General features: G+C 38.5%; 1 protein-coding gene across 6 annotated transcripts in view; it reads right to left on the reverse strand.

The window, feature by feature from the left end:
* Positions 1–1,310: 1,310 nt before the first annotated feature.
* NLGN4X (neuroligin 4 X-linked) overlaps positions 1,311–23,437 on the reverse strand; it is a 252,399-nt gene continuing 230,272 nt past the window's right edge. For all 6 annotated transcript variants that reach the window (XM_073354245.1, XM_073354263.1, XM_073354294.1 and 3 more), the window contains 3 exons: positions 17,117–17,302; positions 15,406–16,195; positions 1,311–4,848 (listed from right to left, as the gene is read on the reverse strand). In XM_073354245.1, coding sequence (XP_073210346.1) covers positions 3,999–4,848; positions 15,406–16,195; positions 17,117–17,302 — 1,826 coding nt within the window. In that variant the 3' untranslated portion in view covers positions 1,311–3,998. The remainder of the gene's footprint in view (positions 4,849–15,405; positions 16,196–17,116; positions 17,303–23,437) is intronic.

Below are 23,437 nucleotides of genomic sequence, written 5' to 3' on the forward strand. Positions count from 1 at the left end.
ACATCAAACTGAACCAAAACAAACTGTTTGAGCTCAGTTCAACAAACCAAAACAAAATGTTCAGATATTTCCATTTGAATTTTTTGGGACTTTCCATTCTGCACAAAACTTTGATATGAACTTTTCAGCCTGATTTGTGATGAAAACAGGTGTTGAAATACCAGAATTTCCAGTGGGACAGAAATTTCCAATTTTTGACCAGCTCTACTTATGGCCTTTGGAGATACTCACATTTAAGAGGCTTACTGAGTCAAATAGCCCCAGGTAAAAACATGAGAAATTATTCTTCATAAATTAAATAATACATTTGCAAAATTACAGAACTGAAACAAACATATAGCTGCCATAGTACTATTTTATGTGTTGTGTCTATGGTATTAAATACCATGGATAGTCTAGCAAAGTGTAAATAGGAACATACCAGTCTCATTTGTTATATTTCTTAACACTAAAAAGAGTTGATATTTGGTTAGCTTCAGAAGGTCATTCATCCCATCTTTTTAGCAGAGAACTGTTTAGCTAGAAATAAGATAATTTACTGAATGATTACTAGATTACTAGAAATTTTGGGTGAACAATTCACAATGAATAATATTTTAGCAATTTCAGCCTCTTTCTCTTTCTGAATTGTCTCTGAACAAGCTGTGACTTTCCTGATGTTATTTCTCATACAGATATATTTGCTGAATAATTATTGAGCAGTGAAGTTGTGGCAGTATGGGCTAGATGCTTGAGTACATAGGTACCTAGGTAGGGAACTGGGTAGACCTGTATAGAACGTGGTGCCATGGCTTCATTTTTATTGTTATTAATCAAAGCTAGCTCAGGTATGTCTACACATACTGCAATCTGATTGCAATGTAGACACGGAGGCAGTAATAATGAATACAGATAGTTTTATCTTAAATGCTAATCTGGGAGACAATTTTTTCACATTAAACTTTAAATTTACCTGGGAGGCAGTTCAGCTATGCATTCCCTTAGAATACTTTGATCTGTGAGTATGTTAAACACACACAAAACAGAGTTCAATGGAATCCAGAGAGCACAGAGATAAATACATGGTGCTTTCTCTTCGAGAATATCTTCACCATCTGAGCGTCAAAGCAGGTGTTCACTCACCTGAGCAATAGGCTTATAGAGCTTTAATAGCCATGCCAACTCAATATCTTGAAAATGCAACCTCTGCTAATTTAATACTGTTATACTGTATATCAAGGCATCACTTACACTGGATCATTAAAAGGGGATTAAAAAAAATATTTTTCTACAAAAAAAAGGGATGAACACATAATTCTTTGCACAAAACGTTAGAAAATACTGTGATATTTTATTATTAAAAATGCTGCTGAAAAGTTTATACATATGTGTCCAGCCATATATATCTTCTATCATTACTTAAGGCAAAAACAAAAAATTGCAAAACAATAACAAAAGAAACCATTAAACCCTGCGTGCCTCTTAAGGTCAAGACTATAAGCCTGGGAAAGTTCTTGTTTTCTTTTCTTTGCCAAGTATATTTTGTTATCATTATTATAGAATTCTATGAAGATCCTATAAATCTTTTCCATTTATAAATCGTACGTCAATTCAGATGTATTAAATTATTAAATTGACTTGATCATAATTATTTTTAAAAGCTAAAACCATTCACTAACAGGAACTTTTTTACCCAAATGTCACAAGCCTGACACATTACTGTACATATTGCTAGCAGAAGACAATTGGAAGTACTCAACAAATACTGTAATTCACATTACAAATATACCCAACTGGTTATGATGCCAAGCATCACTGCCTTTTTTTAGGGTCATGAACTACTGCATCTCAGCTGAGGCAATACATAAGTTGTAAAAATGGCCTGGTAAAGAGTCAGCTTTAATAAACATTATGGGATGGATCAGTGAAGAAGAAATTTTTCCATTTGCTACTAGATGCAGGTTGGGACTGTTGCTTCAACACTTTCTAATCTGTATAACATATCTGTCTTATGTATAAAACATGATTGGTCATATGATGCATTTTCACTGTATTAAATCTCTTTTCATTTCTCTCAGAACCCACTTCTCTGCCATGCACACACAGCAAGGAGTTGTGCAGTGCCCACAGATTTTGTTATCATTGTCTACAATATCATTTCATGGGCTGGCTATTCCAAAGTAGAAGGCATCTTGTGTTAGGTTCTGTATGGGACAGACAATATGACGGTGCCATGCCCAATTTGGCACTGAAATAAAAATGCAAAATACATCTGGGATAATCATGTTCAAGTGCAGAGCAACTTTGTTCAAATATCTTTGGTTACTATCTCTTGATGATGCAGTCACTTTCTAAAGACAAAATATAAACAACCTTCATCTGTTAATAACTCATGTCTAGCTTTTCACACTTGAATCAGCTGTTTAAATGAAACTGCTGAGCCCCTTGTGCGATGGCGCTGTTTTGCCCTTATTTCCCCAGTTAAGGGCGGGCAGGGGAAAATAATAATTTAACCTTTTACTGACAATGAAGCTGTCCAGAATTTTCATATAAATTCACACAGAGCACATTTAGCTATCTCTCTTTTTAGCTCTCAGTAATATTGATTGGTTGTGTCACTGCTATATAATTAACTAGCAAAATTAGAGTTTTCAGACAGGTGCACTCTTGATCATAATAACGGGATACTGGGTGAAAAATCTCTTTTCATACAGATCAGTCATGACCGTTCCACTTTTAAAAACCCAAACAAACCACCCCCACCCCCTTTCCTCTGTCCAATTTCATTTTGACTCTGTTTGGCAAAGCTGAGTGGGTGCTTCCTCAGCAAAAACTCTTCTGCAGCTGCTGGTGAATATTGAGCTAGTTTTCCTCATAAACAACTGACCAAGAGGCAGGTTTTCTTCGCGTTTGTCAGGGCACTAGATTGTGAAGCAAGTCCTCCTAATGTATTAAAATAACCAAGAACTACGAAACTGGACTCATTGTATTGTTGTTTCTTTGCTCAATTGAACAAGCTTAAAACAATAATCATGATTTCCATTTTCTGATCCATCTCTGTGTTGCAATTTAATGAAGGCTAACACAAAAATAAAAGGAAAGGAAAAGAAAAAAGATCTAAAAAACAACTGTCTCCTAAGAATGCTTTAACATGCACTTTTGCAACCCTTAAGGGAAAATATGCAGGTCACACAGACAACTGTATTCTGTGTATGACACCATGTCCTCCTATAAATGAAACATGTTAGAAAAACCTCATGTCTTTTTTCACCACTAGTAATTAAGAAGAAAATCCTCCTTTTGGTCTGGAGGAAACAGAGGTGATATGACTAATGTATATACACATAGGTCACAACTGAAAGCACAATTTCTAAAAGTTCTTTTCAAACTGAAAACGTCAATAAAAGCTTATTTTTTTTTAAACTCACAGCTATGTACACTTTTTACAAAGTTTCTTTAAATATAGTTCAGGCCGGCAAGTCATCTCTTTGCACAGAACTATACGTATTTTACTGCATAGTCCTCTTTTTTTTAATAATAAAATCCTATTTCCCCCTTCTGGTTACAGCTTCTTATGCTGGATAAAAGCCCACGGTGATGTCTTTGTTTTAACAAGGGCCCTTCATGGTATGGCACATAAAGAACTGGTGTTTTTTTTTAATTTCATATATTAAAAAAACTGTACAGTCACTGGCTCTGTGTTCCAGAAGATTCTGCTTGTTTGTTACTCTCAAAACATCCTTTCAAGTGATTTCTTCTGGCATCAACTTTCAATCAAAGCGGCTGAGATCTTAAAGCAGTATCATAACAGCAATGTACATGTTTCACATTTCACAGGGTTTGAAGCTGATCTTTAATATCAGAGAGTTTCTATGGGCAGGATCAGTAAGAAAATAACGACTGCCCTTCACGTTTACTTTTTGTCATTGTTTTTAACAAGTTGTTCAATGGTGAATGCTCTTTTCTCTACTTCTTTTTCTTCCAAGTGGCTTGTGGGGTAAGAGGGGGAAATGGCAGAGCTATACCCTAGTAGTGGAATGTCCATGGGGTAAATTAGTACTGTTTTGTCCTCCACTGAAGGTGTTGAAAGTATGCAAAGGTTGCATTCCTGTTAATGTATTTGGAATCATGGTTATGGTGTTGGGTGTCATTAGTGGAATGTCATCTGGGGACCTCCTCAAAGTAAGAGTGTAGTCAGGTGGGCAGGTTAGTCTCAGGGTATCATGTGCCTGCAGCGATTCACACTCGTGGTCATGCTCTAGCTGTTTCATCTGCAATGACATAATCTCTTCATTTTGTATGTGCGCTATATCATTGGTTGTGTTCCTCTGAGGGCTGGGGCGCCTGTGTGTCTCGTGACGTCGCTTGTCTTTCTTGTAATACAATGCAGCAAAAGCTAAAATGTTGAGGAATAACAAGGATGCCCCAACTGCAATGGTGACACTCAGTTCTGTGGAGTAATCTCGTTTGTTTTCTATCAGGACAGTTGTATCCTCTGGGGCTGTTTTGTGGGTGTCCTTTGAATGTTTAGGATTGTTGGCTGGTGTCATTGCTGGGCGTTTGGTCGCTGGCCACAACTTTCCAGGAGAACGTCTTGTGACATAAGGAAATGAGGTCATATCAGGAGGCGGCACCTTAGTTGTTGTGGAAACATACTGAAATATTTCATTTAAGTTGTGCAAGTGTGGTACAAGTTCCAACCAGAAGGCGACTTTTGTTGCTCGATAGTGATCCCGAACTCGGGGTTTCAGACCAATGTGCAGATAGAGCTGGTCTTTAGGGTTATACTTAGACCAGGCCACTTCTTCAAAACGGTTGGGTTTTGTATGGATGAACTTTGTGTCCTGTGGAACAGGCTGGTTTGGATCTCTACAATGGTAAAAACAAAGCAATATTATAGTCAACCAAGAAATTAACTCTGTTTTATTCGACAATAATTAACAGAAACTGAAGACAGTTAGCTAACTGTAACCCTGCAGAAGTGCCATTAAAAACAAAAACATTTAATATACATGAAATATGAGGTATTACAGTAGTTCTCTATATAGAGAATAGAAAATAGGACCTGATCTTACTCCCTCTGAAATCAGCTGAAGTTTTGGCATTGGCTTCAAGGATTAGGCACTAAAGATGAATTTTTGAGAGGTAGTGAGCACTTTCAGCAGTGGGAGTTGTAGGTGCTCAGGATGTCTCAAGATTTGACTTTAGCTTCAGGGCATCCGGTAGCACTGTGTGGTTTTTAAAGATTGACTTTTAACAGCACAAACCCTTTAGGAATAACATGCATGTTCCTTCTTTTGAAACATGAACGTTACACCTAAGTTTAACAGCTAGTTAGATATTCCATTGGGGGGGGGGGGGTTCAGCCTTCAGAGGGCAAAGAATATTGTCTGTGCTTTATAATATATCATACTAAAGTATATAAAGTATCTTCTATGCGTTATACTGACATTTCTTCTCTCCATTCCCATATGCATTAGTTTTTCTTTTTCAAAAATCAATCTAATCTTTTTCCTTTTCTTCTAATGTGCTCTTATCTATGTTCCAGGAATTCCCTCATCCAATATTACAGTTTTAAAAGCTTTTTTGTTTTCTTTTTTAAAATGCCCATGAGATGATTATATGTTTCCAAGGTTCTTTTGTTGTTAGTGCTAGATCTACACTGGCATTTAGCTTTAATAATCTAAAGATGTTTCTATTCACCTGCTTACCAGGGGGAATTTACCCTTGAATTCAATGAAGTAAAATACAATTAAAAATATTCTTAATCTAGTTTTTGTTTGTTTGGGGTTTTTTTGCATATTATTCTGCACCACATCCCTGCCATCTGCTGAAGATATATATTGAGTATTCCAGAATTTTTTAGATTTTATTCTTTTAAATAATATCTATGAGCCACAATTTGATCCCATATTGTTACTCCTTGTCTGAAGCTAAGGTAGAGCTTTCCCTTTCCAAGCAATACTGCAAGACATTTCAATGTGCTGCCACTCTGAGGAATTCTAACATGTATTTGAAAAGGAAATAAAGTATTCCTTTTGTTCTCAAAGAATAGAGAGGAGGATTTGGCAAATCAAGACAAGTAGGCATTGGCTTGATGCAATATATCTATTACAGTACTTTTGGACACAAGACAAGAATTCTAAAACCTGGATAAACTTACACAGATTATAAAAGCACAAGTCATTTTTCCCCATTAGACACTCTAAAGCCTGGAACAGCTATAGCAGGAAATTAGTGTCATATTTTCTATCTCTTTGTTAAGCACACACTGTTCCAATTCATAGCCCTAAAAACCCTGGGCCTTGTTCTGCAGTGTAGGTGCAGAAAGTATATAAATTAAGCCAACAAGGCAAGTTAGTTGTGCTCAAAGAACTAAACCCAAGGGACATGAGAGCACTCAGTACATCTCATGAAACACACGATCAGGATCATGGGCTGGATAAGTTTACTATTCTTCTTCCACTCCATCCCACCCTCTATGTATGTAAATGAAGACACATTCTTTTTATGTGACAATAAAGTGAAATCCTGACTGCTTTGAAGTTAATGGAAATTTTGTCATTGAATTTACATGGGCCACGATTTTACCCATAAAATTCCAAAATGTCACCAATGATAACTTTACCTCATAGTGTCATATCTGAGGTAATATTATCATTGTGTAAATGAGCTAAGCTGGCATGTTTTTAGATTTCACTAACCATTCCTTCCCACACCCCTTCACCGCCACGAAGAGCTGGATTGTGTGTTCAGTAAGGGGAAAACTCCTATACTATCCTCCAACTCCGAACGAAAAGGGTTGGGGAGTGTGTAGGGGAGTATTGCCTCTCTCTATAGGAAATCCTTATATGCCAGTGTGAAGGACTGGGGGTTGGGGATGGAAGATCTGTTGATATGAGTATATTCTTGCCCATATCATAAAATAGTCTGAAATAACCTTTGTGAAGCTATTCCGTAGGTTTGGATGGGGGACACAATATCACACATGGGCATAGCTCATAGATCTGCATAGTTGGCTTCACCTGGCAATTAGCCATTCACTTGACTTTGGACCTTTCACTTGGCACTGTCCCTCCACTTCTGGTTTTGTAATTTTAGCCTTTCATTTGACCTTTTGGCCTATAGAAATTCTGGAAGCTCATCCATGTCTTTATGAAACAAAGAAAACTACTGGAATGCTTTGGGAATAATGCACATAATAATGTAATAAAAGAAGAACAATGCTTTTATGCATTTCTATACTTTCTCCAGCCAAGCTCTCAGAACACTTCAATTAATTATGGTTTACAACATCCCTCTGAGTTAATGGTAAGTTATTATTAGTATCCCCAGTGTCTCAGCTGGGGAAAGAGAAGCACGGGCAGGCCAAGTGACTTGCTCAAAGTTACCATACAAAGTCTGTGACAAAGCTGGGAATTCCAGGTTCCCAATCATGTGCTTTAGCCTAGACACCATTCTTCTTTTCATACAATTGCTAGAATACAATTATTGATCAGTGTTTGCTCTCTACTAATGATGCTTATTTTTAAGTGTTTTCACTCTAAATTCTTTCTACACCTAAAATGTTCTCCAAGTGAATCTCTGCCACCAAAGTACCTTCAGGTCAGTATCTGAGAATAGTCTCTCTTGTATCGTCTAGCCATTTTCATGGAGTCACTGACTCAAACTGTGAACCTTTCCAGAGAGGGAAATCACAGAGAATTCATCCACCACTCTCTTCCATTTTCCTTCTTTGTGAGCTGTGATTCATGCCTTTATGCCCCAATTATATACGGTAGCTCAGTGATGCTCAACCTACAGTTCTTGATGCACAGCTCTTTAAAGTGCCTACATGCAGCTTGCTTCTCAAGTGTAGGGTGACCAGATGTCCTGATTTTATAGGGACAGATCCAATTTTTGGGTCTTTTTCTTATATAGGCTCCTATAATCCCCCACCCCCATCCCAATTTTTCACATTTGCTGCCTGGTCACCCTACTCAAGTGTCATAAAATAAATGTCCTTGCAATGATGTGATGGCTGATTCAGGAGCAAAATAATAACACATGCACAAAAGTTGAAGCTCTGGCAGCCAGTTAAGATAATGGAAGGCTTCACAATGAAACACTACTGAATGTCTCTGGGTATTAACACCAATAGAATGAGAACTCCGCAGGGAGCCCCATTTCTCACTGAGCTCTACATCATGCTGCTCAAATTGTAACCTTTATCTAGCAGTTTTCATGACTATATTAACTGTTAGCATAATAAACTTATGATGGGCACTTTTATATTCTAAAAATGTTTCATTTTTTTGTGCCACTTTGACTTTGCTGGATGACAAAATGCATTTCTGCAACTGAAGTTCAGTGCCACCGTTGCAGTTGCACATGCGCTGCAAAAATACTGCCCTCTCTTTGTTAACAGAAAAGCAAAAGACACCCTTGAGAGTGTACTTCCTCTCAACAATGAGTTTTGCTGCAAGTATGTGTGTGTGAAAGAGTTTACTCTTCACACTTCAGATTTTTCCTGTGCAACCTCTTAATAATATATTGTGACAGCTATTGTGTCTGTTTATGAAACCAAAACAATAGTGATTGTACTTTATTTCAATACCACAGACCTGGAATCAACCAATATCTTCAAACGAAGAGAAATGAAATATTAGAGGGTAAGCAAAAGATCCAGCCTCCTTTTGAAAACCTCCAACAAAGGAGCTACCAAGGCAGTCTTTTCTATTGTCTTACTCTTCTTACAGTTAGAAAGTTTTTCCTGAGATTTAATCTAAATCTGCTATGCTGTAGTTTGAACTCATAACCTCTTGTCCTGCCCTCTGTAGCAAAAGAGAACAACTTTTCTCCATCTTTTTTGTGGCAGCCTTTCAAGTATCTGAAGACCACTATCATGTCCCCTCTTAATCACCTCTTTTCTAAACTAAACATAATCAGTCCCTTCAGCCTTTGCTTGTATAGCTTCCATTCCATCCCTTTGATCATCTTTGTCGCTCACCTTTGGATCCTTTCCAGTTTCTCTACTTAAGTTTTATATATTAGTGTCCTAAACTGGACACGATACTCCAGCTGAGGCCTTCCCAGAGGTGAGAGGAGTAGTTCCCTTTGCCCAGGAAAGGAATGATGTCCCTCTCAAAAACCAACTCAAGCCCTGGTTTCCCACACAACTTCTTAGTACAATTTCAACATTCAGAAAATCCCTCAAAGTAAGACAATTCTCAACCCCCTCAAAGTACAACACGTTAAAATAGAGCAGTCCTCCATCCCCACTTCAGTGTCACCATCTCCAGGTCCCTCACTTGACTGCCAAAAAAACACTTCATTCCCCTGTTCCTCTTCCCCTATTTTAGGTCCGTAACCTCTGGCAATTCCCAGTGCTGCTTGCAATCGTTTTCCTGAAGCCCTCAACTGATATCTTATGCAAGAAGGCTCCCTGTAGTGTTCCAATCCTGAGGTCCCTGTGCCTGCAAGCTCTGTGCATTCTCATGGGAACCTCCAGAATCAACCCTCTAGTTTTCAGACTTGGTTTGCAGTGATTGAGCTGGTTCTTCCCCTTCACCTCTTCAAGAGCCTTCAACATGGTTCCCCAGATCTGGCCAGTTCTCTCTGACTGCTCTTGTTCACAGCACTCCCTAAATAGCTCTCATAATTCTGGTCTACACTAGTCCCCTCATTCTTCTCTTCTGTAGACTAAACAATCCCAGTTCCCTCAGCCTCTCCTCGTAAGTCATGTGTTCCAGTCCCCTAATCATTTTTGTTGCCCTCTGCTGGACTCTCTCCAATTTTTCCACATCCTTCTTGTAGTGTGGGGCCCAAAACTGGACACAGTACTCCAGATGAGGCCTCACCAATGTCGAATAGAGGGGAACGATCAAGTCCCTCGATCTGTTGGCAATGCCCCTACTTATACAGCCCAAAATGCCATTGGCCTTCTTGGCAACAAGGGTACACTATTGACTCATATCCAGCTTCTCGTCCACTGTCACCCCTAGGTCCTTCTCTGCAGAACTGCTGCCTAGCCATTCGGTCCCTAGTCTGTAGCGGTGCATTGGATTCTTCCGTCCTAAGTGCAGGACTCTGCACTTGTCCTTGTTGAACCTCATCAGATTTCTTTTGGCACAATCCTCCAATTTGTCTAGGTCCCTCTGTATCCCATCCCTACCCTCCAGCGTATCTACCACTCCTCTCAGTTTAGTGTCATCTGCAAACTTGCTGAGGGTGCAATCCACACCATCCTCCAGATCATTTATGAAGATATTGAACAAAACTGGCCCCAGGACCGACCCTTGGGGCACTCCGCTTGATATTGGCTGCCAGCTAGACATGGAGCCATTGATCACTACCCGTTGAGCCTGACAATCTAGCCAATTTTCTACCCACCTTATAGTGCATTCATCCAGCCCATACTTCTTTAACTTGCTGGCAAGAATACTGTGGGAGACAGTGTCAAAAGCTTTGCTAAAGTCAAGGAACATTACATCCACCTTCATCCACAGAACCAGTTATCTCGTCATAGAAGGCAATTAGATTAGTCAGGCATGACTTGCCCTTGGTGAATCCATGCTGACTGTTCCTGATCACTTTTCTCTCCTCTAAGTGCTTCAGAATTGATTCCTTGAGGACCTGCTCCATGATTTTTCCGGGGACTGAGGTGAGGCTGATTGGCCTGTAGTTCCCAGGATCCTCCTTCTTCCCTTTTTTAAAGATGGGCACTACATTAGCCTTTTTCCCGTCGTTCGGAACTTCCCCGGATCACCATGAGTTTTCAAAGATAATGACAATGGCTCTGCAATCACATCCGCTAACTCCTTTAGCACTCTCGGATGCAACGCATCCGGCCCCATGGATTTGTGCATGTCCAGCTTTCCTAAATAGTCCCGAACCACTTCTTTCTTCACAGAGGGCTGGTCACCTCCTCCCCATGCTGTGCTGCCCAGTGCAGTAATCTGGGAGCTGACCTTGTTCATTAAAAATGCATTTTGGAGGGGCACTGAAACTATTCACAAATCTGGGTTGAATTCAGCAAATAGTTTTGTCTGAAGGGAAAAAAAAAATCTGAAAATGGCAAAATGGTAAATTTCAACCATTTTGAAATGAAAAGTTTTGTTTTGACCATTCTAAAATTAAACACTTCAACTTTTCATTTTGAAACAGTGTTTTGTTAATAAATTTAGCTAATTTTAAAAAGTAAAAACCAGCTAACCATAACCTAAAGGAAACAGAAACCAATGCATATTTTGTTTTGGATTGGACAAAATATTTTGTTCAGCCTGAAATGCATTTTTTTCTCATTTCAGCAATTAAAAAAAAATAGTTTCAGTTCAAACCAAAATGATTTCTTTTTCAGCATGGCGCCTAAACTAAAATATCAACTCAGCTCCATCCATGCCTCTTCTTTGGCACTGCCAACCCTTCCCTGAAGTGGAGCATTCAAAGAAAACTCAGGAAGCTTCTGTGACCTATGTGGTCATTTTCTGCAATATCCTGGGCAAACCTTATTGAACTAAGTTTATGTATCTTGTGAGTTCATTGTATTATAAAGTCAAATGCTGATGTATTATTGTGGGACTGTATGCAACTTCTTTAAGAGGAGAGATGACTAATGTGAACCCTGGGAAGAGTAATGAGTTTCAAATGAGTTTTAAACAATGGGCCAGACAATGATGATTTTTTGATTGAGTGGGTTTCATAAGAAATACTTGGGAGAAAAGGAGTGCAAATTTCCTCTACTGAATCCAAACTTTTGAAGCTATACACTAAGGAGAAATCCATTGTCTATGAATTACCTATTCCCAAATCAAAGACCCAGGCTGTCTAAAGGAGGCACTAAACTTTTCATTAGTGTTCTTGTTCTGAGCAAAACGTGTTATGAAATTGTAACCACAGAAAAAACCCTGTGTGGGGCAGGGGGATTGAAGACTGTTCACTGACCACAGTCTTGGTCGGAGTTGGAGTGATCTCTGGTATGCTTATTAGCATGTGGGTAGGTTGCTGTATTTCTTTTCATGTTTTTTTCTATAATGCTTTTAACCTAAGAATAAAAGTGCTTGCTTAGAAAGAGGTGTGCAGTAACTTAACTATGGTCAATTGCAGTGTGTATAGGCTCTGAAGAGAAGGCAAAGCAGATCTGCTTAAGCAGTTTGACTTACTGGGGAATTCACAGTGTAGTGAGGGAACTGAGTAGCCTGGAAGTACCCGGTCAGGAGGGAGGGAGATGCATGTCTCCACTCAGAGAGTTGATGTCTGAGGAGCCAGAAGCATGAGAATAAGTGCTTTATGGTGGACCATAGAGAGGGAAATAAAAGTGTAGTCTATGACAGGATCATCTTACAACAATTCCTTTGCCTTCTATCCCACTCCCACTGTTCTTACAGTGGGAGGATGTGATAAAGCCTGAATTATATGACTGATTCCTTTAACATGTAAAATTCCCACTAAAGTTAATGGGAATTCTGATTGTACAAGGACAGCAGGATGAAGCCATAAAAGGAGATCTTAAAGAAAATCTCATGCAAACTGTTTATATATATATAAATATTATATATAATTGTGATCCCCAAACAAAGCTTCTTGAATATATTCCACAATGCATTCCCCCCACCCCCATTTTTAAAGGAATGTCTTCAGTAAGAGATAGCTTTGGTGAGTAGATTCAGAAGTCAAGATGATGATGAATGAAGGCTAAAAACTATAGTCTTAGCACTGAAAGGGAAATGGACCATCAGAAAACTGCAATTTCCAAGTGTTCATTTCAAGCATGAGCCATTCAACACTAAACAGTCACTTTATTTGTCACTTTTTGTTTTCTAGCTTCAGTTACTGACTTCAAAGTAAAATACAATAAAAGTACAGTGCCTTTCATTGTGTCTTTGACACCTAGTGATTTTACAGGATTGACCTGCCCTCCAAACCTAGCCTTGGCAATAGACCCATTAAACAGTGTGTGTGTTTTTTATCAGCAGGTGGTGTGTGTCAATTAGAAGCTCAGCACAGCCCTTCAGAGCACTGCACTAACTGAGCAGTAATTGTACAGTAAAGTTCCTAGATACTGCCTCAGTGTGAGAGTCATCCAGGACTGGAGGAGTGTCAGAAGTTTTTTTTTTTTTTTTTTAAACAGGCTGCAGTTTTAATGTTTAATGTTCAGCTATAGAGAAACCCGCAGTGTTATAGTCTCACAGAGAATACATTTTCAATATCTGTTGCTGTGGGCACAAAAACAAAGCAGCCAAATAATATCAGGATAAAGCAGGAAAACAATGACTGAAAAACAAAAACCTGAAACATGTCAGGTGCTTCTGATGTATTAGGCCTGATTGTATACCTGGAATCCAAATTGTATGTGGGAGGGTGGATAGGAGACTAGTTACCTAAAATAAGTCCCTATATAATCTCAGTTTGAGGTTCTATAGCCTACAAGATCCTATTTTTCCCTGCCAGAGGAAATTCTCCTTTTTATTTCAGTTGGATGTGTTGGAGGTGCAGAACAAATATAGTCATAGAGCTTAAGATTCCATTTATCCACCAGGAAATTTCTTGTTCTAAAAGGTGGATTCTATGGAGTAACATTAGGGTTTCTGTTAAAACAAAACAAAGAAGTTTCCCTTCTGCAGGACACCTGGAATTGTATAGCTACAGGGCTGTACTTATAATCCATTTTTCAGACTGCTTGTAAAGGAGCGAATCCACAATGGAATAGATCTTGTATTTTAGTCTTCATTTACTAAGCATATTACCAGTTGGGTGCTTTGGAAATGATTAATAACCCTTCTGAAGCATTGGTGCAGTCTTTAGGAGGTACAATATGAATGTAAGTCCACAGCCGGAGGACTGGACAATGGTATGCATATTCTGCTAAAATCAGCTCTCCAGCAGCAGTGCGTAGCAACTGCCTTGAAATTATGAGTAATGGTGACAGATGGAGCAGTGAGGAGCTCTTGTAAGGCTTAAATAACCACAAAAGTCTGATTTGTTTGCATTCTATGGAAATAATAATAAAATAATTATAAATAATAATCACACAGACAGGTCTTGACATCCTACATAATAATTCTTCTGAGGTATTTTTCTAAGGGTCTGAATCCCTGTATGTATGTGGGCTGTTTTATCCACACTAATAAAGATCTAATCATCGAAAAAATCTGCTTCTGAGCCCTGTCACAAGTTCATGCCATGCAGCGTTCAGTATAGCACACCATCATATAGATTACACAGTCAGTTAAGTCAGTTTTCCCCTTAGCAGCCCACCCATCCTAGTGCCAGTGATTTCTTGTTGCCAGCTACACCTTAAATATTTTATCACCTATTCACTGTCACCACAGTTCTGCACAGTCCACACATGCAAAAACATCTGTTTGTCTAGTGAACACTGCAACAAAAGGTTTTGTCTTGTCTTAGCCAGCAAAGCGACCTGAATGCAGCATTTTATTTTTGACTCAGTTCATGCTCCACATTTTTGTTAAGACTGCAAAAATTGCTTTCCCCAGCATGTCATTTGGATTCATTAAAGATCGCCAGAGCTGCTAAGCCGCTGAGTGTTAGAACACTAGAGATCTCTGAGCCTTTCCTATATTGCTGCAGACCGCGCACTGCACTGCAGTAGAATTGTCGTTTCGAGAAACCAATCCTGAATGTTCATTGGAAAAATTTAGAGCGCCACAAGTAGCTATATTTTAATTTAGTACCAAAGAGTCAAAGTTAACAAAAAGAGCCTTTGTTTTTTAACTAAAATACTGAAATATTCTTTAAAAGAATGCTACCGGGAGAAGGCTTAGTGCACAGGATTTATTGATAGCCTCTTAAATTAAGTTGCTTTGAAGGTCCTTTCTTCAGTGTTTACAAATGTAATATCTGCATAACATTGATGCCTTTTTATGTTCTAGTAACCAGCCTTTTTTAAAGCCCTTCACCCCACCCCCCACCTAAACAGATTTGTGTGAGACTTTTCTTGATGACTAGATTCCAGTAAATTAACTTTTATTCCATTTCTGACTCCCAAAGAAAAAATCTTCCCAATGGACATCTTCCTGACCCACTTCTCCAATAAGTTCCCTTCCCTTTATGAAAAAACAGAATTTCTTAGTGAATAAGTATGATCTACATCATAATTTCTTCTTGCAGTAAAAAAGACAATTCCTCTGATCTACAGCATGTTGCTGAGCTCTTTTGACTTAAGGACATTTACCTTTATACTAATTGCCCCCATTTTAATAGAAAGTACATCATTCTTCATGTACAATTAGTTTAATAGAGCAAATATTAGTTTAAAAATATATTTAATATAAATAAGCCCTTTTTACAGCAGTATTCTGCATTAGTGATTCCAATTAGTGCTGTAACTCTATTGTAAGATGCATCATTTGGGACCATTACAATGGAATACTTCAGTATTTCAGAACAATCATATGAATGAAAAAGGCTATAAGATGCAAAACATACCCAGTTTTGGCGAAATTTGTCCAGTATGTCATAACTACTGCACTGAGCATGACGTCATTTTTGGAGAAGTTGCAGTTGAACAATTCAGTGGGACCAATCATGGGAATGCCAAATACATAAGGAACTTCATCACCGTGCGCTGAATCAGCCCAGCTTGGTTTCATTTCACTTTGGCAGTGGTGATAAAATGCATAGAAATATGTTGGAGAGCCATACTGGGCATGCAGGTCAGCTGTAGCAACAGCTGGGGCAACCCACTGGTGGTCAGTAAACAAAGCTACCAGGGTCTTCCTTCGTGTTTCAGGGTTTTCCTTATCTGCCCAGTCAGTGTACATGAATTTAATGGTCTCCCGGAGTGTATCCTTCCCTTCTGGATAGCCATATAGATTGTCCACAAAATTGGAGACGGAAAAGTCAAAGTCATTTGGGGAAACCCCATCTTCGTTGTCGACAATGCCATCCACAAATTTTAAGCCTTCCCCTTGGTTCACACCTAGCATTATGTCATAGTTAAGGAACTCTCCCTGCTCCATTAGAATCTGAGGGTCATCTGGAATCACATCCCCATCAATCACAGGCCCAAAGGCAATGTGGTACGTGGCTGGAGTGATGGTCTGCTGAATGAGTTCTTTGTAGTTCTTATTCCGAAGGCATTCAACTAAGTCAGTGGTATCCAGCATGTCGCAGCCCACTTTATCTGCCAATATCCGAGTGTATTTGGCAGGCTGGTAGTTCACTGCCCAGCTGGACAGGGCTGTTCCACTCTGTATGATTGCCTTTTGGAACAAACCTGCAGGTGCAAATTGTTTAAATGCAAATGAAATTACATATAAGAAAGCTGCTTTTACTAAGCAAAGAATACTTTGATTGTATGATACTGAAAAGATGCAGATTCCTGTATTTCAGTTCTATTTCCACTGATTTAACTTTTTAAACTTAATTTAATTTAAATTTAACTAATTTCTTCCTTTTCACTGTAGCTTTGAATAAGCTTCTAGTTAAAATCTCCCTGGTTCTTGATGGTCATACATGTAAAACATGAAAGTTTTAGGTTGGCATTTCAAGGACAAAATATATTTTTCACAGTAACCCTACACCGACAACAAAAATACCCCAGTTTTAGCGCAGTGGTAGTTCTTTAACATTTTTAATCTTTTAAGGAGTGCCAGATACAAACAATCATATACTCTTGTGCATTTAAATGACTCACATAAATATGTTCTTCACTCGTTTAAAGGTCAAAGGAAAATTATGCACTCTTTTTTCCCTTTTACAGAATCCAGGCATCATATAATTTGAAAAAAAAAATGTGCTCAGCTAAAATCAGTTTAATAGGCTTGATTTCCAGGATCCTTCTGCACTGACATCATTTTTCATTACCTGCTTACATATATTTTCCTGTTATCATTGACTATTCTGATAAATTAGAATATATTTGCATTTTTCTGAAACGATTTGAAAATACTTGGCGAGATTCACCTGGTGCAACCACAGACCCGGATTTAATGCTGCTGTGTGCCATAGCAAAGCAGTTGGAGAACACCAGTGAATCTTCCCCTTACGTTTTTCTGTTTGCTTGATTGGGTTTTTTTGTTTTGTTTTGTTTTTCTTCCTGGTGGGAACACTGAAGGGTCCTATTTGAGTCTTCAGCCTAAAATGCCTTGTTTTAAAGGATCCCTTTTTACCTTTATTTTACCAAGAGGATCGTTACCTTCTGAATAATGAGATAGTGTTAGCAGACTAACACAGGATGCTCCTGCTCCAGATCCAAAAATAGTAACTCTTTTTGGGTCTCCTCCAAAGGATCCAATATTTTCTTCAATCCATCGTAAAGCCTGGATTTGGTCAAGTAATCCATAATTGCCTTTTGCAGCTTGGTCTCCAGTACTTAGAAAACCTAAAAGGCAAAAGAGACAATTTTAGTTCACCAGCCACAGAATTAGCAATGGGATATTCACATATTCACAACACATATTCCCCTTCTTTTCTCCTTCAATTTATATTTATAAAAGGTCATAGTACTAACTAAATGTCTTCAGTTCAAACATTAAAACCACAGAACATTTCCCCCCTGCTGTAGATGCCATGTGTGATGGCAGAAAAAAATAAAAAAAAAATCTTTTTTTCAGAATAACCCAATATCCAACAAGCAATGCAGGTTGAAGGTTTCACAAATTTGATAAATCTTTATGTGAGTAACATAAAAAAACCCTCATCCAAACGTTCTTATTGTACTGTGCATCTACAACACACAGGAAGAATTAGGATATCAGTTCTTTCACTGAGGACAATGATCCCTTGCACATTCCTTTGGATTCCTTTTGGCATTGCCCAGAATAGTCCAGTACTGAGCAGTTCTGCAATTTATAATAATTGTACAGTACAGAGACAAGTATGTGGCAACAGTTAAAATAAATGAAAAATAAGTAAAACAAAATTGAAAACCCTAAGAAAAATTACACTCAATTCAATTCTACAAAGGATATTTACAAGAAAGATAGCAGGTCAATCCTCAGTCATTCAACCCTGAGCATCCAGACTTCATCTGAACAAATTGGATTCCAAATCCTTCCTTGGAGATTTTATGAAAGTTGTTTTGCTATTTTTTCACACCCTATACCATAATTATTAGATTTTAGAAATAAAGCATGTCATATTTGCTACTTGTCTTGAAACTTAGAATAACATGAACTAAAAAAATAAGGTTATGATTAGTTTTGCATTTCTGAAATTAGCTTATTCAAAACATCACACTAACCCATGCTGAGTGGAACAATTTGGGTTCAAAACTATGCACTATGTCCATATTACCATGGATAGTCATTCATTGCTTTAAAAAAAAAATGCAGAGAGCTTATCCTATCGTGTGACTGGAAATCAGAATTCTAGAATGAACGCTTTAGAACAGCTGAACATTTTCAAATGGACACCATTAATTTAACACTAACTTACATCAATTCAAAACTGTCCTGAGTTTAAAAAAAGAGTAACACATTGCCATTTCTAAGCTAATAATCAGGGCCAGTTCAGACAATGCTGCCAAATGAGGACCACAAACCACTGGAGGCCCATCGCCCAGGGACTGATTGAAATGATGAACATTCACCACTTATGATCCAGAGCCCCCTTGGTGTGAGATAAGAGTTGCTGTCTGCTGATAGAGAGCTCTGTGGAGAAAATTTGAGGCCCCTAGGAAAAAAATAAACACCAGTTTTGGACACATTCCCCATTAGGCTCACCCTGTGGATCTAAAACTCTTGGTCATATGATATGGCAGAGCTGAGGAGGATAAGTAATTCTACTGAATCATGGGCTTTGCAAATATGGCCCATTTGAACTGCTTTGCCAAGGGAGCACAAATATGTTTGTCGTGGCTCTGGCTGTTACTTAATTGTCCAGAAGATACTTCTAAATACACATGGCTAGAATAATAACAAAAACAACAACAAAAGAAATTAGACAAGAAATGGCCGTGTTTAAACTCAGTAGCACTTGTATTTCCATGTCATGGTCTATCGTAAAATTCCCAACTGTGTACAGAAAATCTATGTCAAGATTTAAAAGCAACATCATATAACATACTTGAGAAGAATACATTTCAAAAAAGGGACAAAACTCCACATTTAGGTTATATAATTTTAATTAGGATGTCATAAAGGCTGATAATGCTAAAGCAAGATTAGCTACAATTTAGTGCAATGCACTCTCACCAAAATCACTTTCTGATATTTTATTAGCAATTACTAATAGTATTTAATGCCAACAAGTGCTTTATAAGCACTTGCATTCATCTTGAAACAGTTGCTCTAATTTACTACAAAATGAATCATATTGTCATTGCTAAAAAAGATCCTTTTGTGTTGGCTTATTTATGAAAACTTTAGTCAGGACAGGCATGGTAGTTATTAAAGTAGCACTCTCTTTTCTGTTCCATTTAACACTGAAGAAAGAATCTATTGATCCATAAATGCCAGAACAATTTTTTTCAACACCGATCTAGTTCTTTTTTCACACCCCTTTATTATCTTTTTTTGGGTTTGTCAAGCAAAGAATAAACCTTGCTGGTTTTGTTTCTGCAGTCCATTGCAAAGGCTCTATAATATTCTGTAATTCATAAGCCTTTATTAAATCAGAACTATGACCTCCCTGGGAAAAAGTGACTGTTGTAACCTTTAAAACAGCAAGGTAATTAATATGCAGAGCCCAAACACATTTTAGTTTTCCTAGCAGCATCAAATTAAAGCTGGTTCATCTTTGTGATTTTGAATTCTTTCTAAATGTACTGAAAGGTGACTGAATGAAACTGCCATCAACGAATATCTGATGTTTAACATATAAAGATTTTTTTTTTGTTTCAATAGTTCTCTGCTGATCCTCATTAACTTAAAGAGCAAGGTTTCTTAATTTAAAAACTAATCATAAAGGCAAAACAGCAACCCCCTATGGCACAAAATGAATGAATAAATATGTCTTCTCTTGATGAGGATATATATCCTTCCATGCTTTGAATACCAGATCATAATATTTGCCCAAAGCCATTTTTAGATTCAAGGCAAGGGATTATCTGTTTGTACGGAACTGCATAAACCAGCTCGGTTCCTTCTGTGTGGGCTAGTTTATAGATTTCAGAGGGATAAAGTAAAATGTCACTAAATACTCCTAGATGACTGTGCTTTTGTTTCAAAGATGGGAATTTACAGTGGACTTTCAGGAATCTGGTATATTTTTAAAATGCATTTTGATTTTTTTCCAATTTGCTTTATGACTCTTTTAAAAAGACACTTTATGGGGTTTAGAATACTCTGGGTTGGAATTTTTGATAGGATATGGAGGCTGGAACTTTGCAAGGTTCTCCCATCCCTATTAATGAAACAGATGGTTGGAGTGTCTAAAGCTCAGAATAGTAAACACAGAGCTCCTTTCATTTAAAGGCACAGAAAGAAACCAAACTGTAATATTCAGTTCCTGTTTTCACTACTGTTTTCCCCCCCTCTAAACCATGACTTCATTAAAAATAAAAAAGTCTCCCATATAATTCCAGGATAACGGGAAGAGCACATAAAGACCCATTGTGATTTGTTATACTATGCAAATTGCAACTGCACACAGTATCACATTTCTCAACCTCTTTTTTTAAAAAAAATCCCAACAAATATAAAAACATCTCAATCGTCATTATAGTAAAACTGCCTTAAAATAAGGCTTCTAAATTTATATAAACTAAGTTTTCAGCTGTAATTTCTTTGGATCTGCTATGTTTGTGTGAATGGAAAAAGTTTTTCTTTAACATACCAATGGAGCTGAAATCAAGAAGTAAAATAATATATTATAAGGGGAACAGATTGGGATTTTTCTGCTTCCATAAACTTTTTAAATGAAGGTACTGGGTACTTAGACCCATTCTGTCTGTTTTGCTCCATTTTCTTGGTGCAGTGCAACCATAAAGCCATGTCAAACAGTTCCTTGGGGATTCAGGTAGTTGTACAGATGGCATACATATCTCTGAAATAACCCCTCCCACCCACTATAATTGGGGACATGGCCAAGGCAAAGGAGCTGTGGCTGGGAGTGTTGCTGCCAGAATGACCCCCTTAGGCAGAGGTCCCCAATTTGTGGGGCACGCCCCTCCCACCACCACGCGGGTGCTGAGGAAAGTTGTGGGGGAGAGGCTTGGGCCTGGGCCATCCCCCCCGAGGGGGCAGGAAGGAAGTACCATTCCCTTCTGCACCTGACCCTGGCTCTGGCTCCATGCCTGTGGTCCCATCTGCTGGCCTGGCTGCTGGCCCCGCAGCTGGGGCTCTGCTCCTGGGGCCTTGGCTGCTGGCCCTGTGCTCCGGGTCCAAGCCTCTGCCCCCTTACCCCTGTCCGTATCCCCTGCTCCTGGCCGCAGCCCCAGGGAGTGTGTAGGTGGCTAGGGAGGTGGGGTGGGGGGAGGGCAGACACTACGGGAGGGCATGTAAAAAGTTTGGGGGCTACTTACCTTAGGGTATTGGCAGCTGGTTGCAATTGGGGAAGCCTGCAGGGGTTTTACCACTAATAAAGTTTGCAGATAAACACAAAGATTGGGAGACTAGTAAATAATGATGAGGACAGAGCAATCTGGATCACTTGGGTGAAAGCAAACACTATGTGTTTTAATACAGTCAAATGTAAAACTATATTATATATCTAGGAACAGAGAATTTAGATCATATTTACAGAATGGGAAAATCTATCCAGAGAAGCAGTGACTTTGAAAAAGACTTGGGGGTCATGGCGAATTATCAGCTAAGCATGAGCTTCCAAAGCAAAGCTGTAGTCAAAATGGCTAATGCTATCCTTGGACATAGAAACTGGGGGATTTTAAGTAAGAGAAGGGAGGTTATCTGACACCAGTGCAATTGCTACTGGAATACTGTGCCCAGTTCTAGTGTCCACAATTTAAGAAGGATGTTGATAGATTGGAGAGGCTTCAGAGAAGAGTCATAAGAATAATTAAAGTATTGCAAAACATGCCTTATCATGATAGACTCCAAGAATTCAGTCTATTTAGCTTATCAAAGGAAAGGTTAAGGGTTGACTTGATCACAGTCTATAACTCCATACATGGGGAACAATAATTTGAAAATGGGTTCTTCTAACTAGTGGACAAAGGTATAACAAGATCCAATGGCTAGAAGTTGAAGCTAGAAAAATTCAGACTGAAAACAAGGCACACATTTTTAACTGTGAGGGTAATAAACCATTGGAATAATTTACCAATGGCCATAGTGGAAGGCCGAGGGTGGATTATCAATCACCAGCAATTTTTATCAAGATTAGATGTTTTTTCTAAAAGAGATTTCTAGTTCAAACAGGAATTAATTCAGGGAAGTTCTATGGCTATGTTATACAGAAGATCAGATTAGATGAGTACAGTGATTCCTTTTGGCCTTCAGATCAATGAGATTTCTCTGAGTTGTACCAGGGGCTGAAATGGCTTCTTGCCAGGCTCAGAATCAGATAGCATAAATGACATGTAAAGCCATCTTTGTGGCCCTCTACTCCCAGCTCAGCCTTGTAAAGGGCTGATGCAGTTGAGGATCTGTCCCAATGAGTATACGTAATTCGGTAGATTTCTAAAGGAATATAAAGTCTTTCCCTTGGATGATTTATTGAAATCTCTTCTAGGTTGGTACTGAGCACAAGCTGATAAGGTCTGACAGCTAAAACAATGTTTATGTGAATCGAGTTGGTGATTTCAGTCCTGTTTCCAGTTAATTGAATTAAAACTTCAAGAACCACTGCCACAACAGGTACTCTGATTGGGAGTCTTAGCAGAGAACTGCAGGCCTTCGTAGACACAAAGAGTAAGCGTCTTGTTTCTAGAAGTGGTCTCTCTGGCCCAAGAGAGAGACACAATGGCCGAGCAACAGGCCAGAGCGGAGTCTGTTATAGAGATGTGAATACTCTGTAAATCGATTGACTTCGCTCCAATTATCCTGGATGTACCCCAGTGTAAATGTGGGGAGGATTTGGCTCAATCTGCGGAAATTTGCACTGCTACTGTTCATTCTGTGTCAGACCTGCAGATAAATAGAGGACTTCCCTTCTCAGGTCTATTAGTCTGTCTGTTCTCATGAGCATTACATTCACTTTATAAAAGTATTTATGAACAATTACAATATATGCATTTTGGGATCAGTAAACCCCCCCTCAGAGGTAATATTGTAGTTCTTGTCCAGCCTCCAGATCACTGTAGCCTCACCCTTACCAAAAAGCCACAATTACTAATATAATTTGCAATTTACATTCATTTAATTCTTAAGTTTACATGTCTCATTCTTTTAAAATCATTCCAGTAACAAAGTATTATGACAACATTCTCTTGCCATTTCCCAAATGATATAACCCAGTATTTTGTCACTTTTGAGGAACCTATTCTTTATCTTCATGTTATGGCCTCAAAGCCAAATCCATATCAAATCAATGTTAAGATTGTCTGAAAGCCCAAATTCCAGCTGTGAATAGCTCTTCAATGCTTTATGCTCTTTATTGTCCTTTATCACCACCC

This window comes from Lepidochelys kempii, chromosome 1 (assembly GCF_965140265.1).
Source record: "Lepidochelys kempii isolate rLepKem1 chromosome 1, rLepKem1.hap2, whole genome shotgun sequence".
Lineage (NCBI taxonomy): Eukaryota > Metazoa > Chordata > Testudines > Cheloniidae > Lepidochelys > Lepidochelys kempii.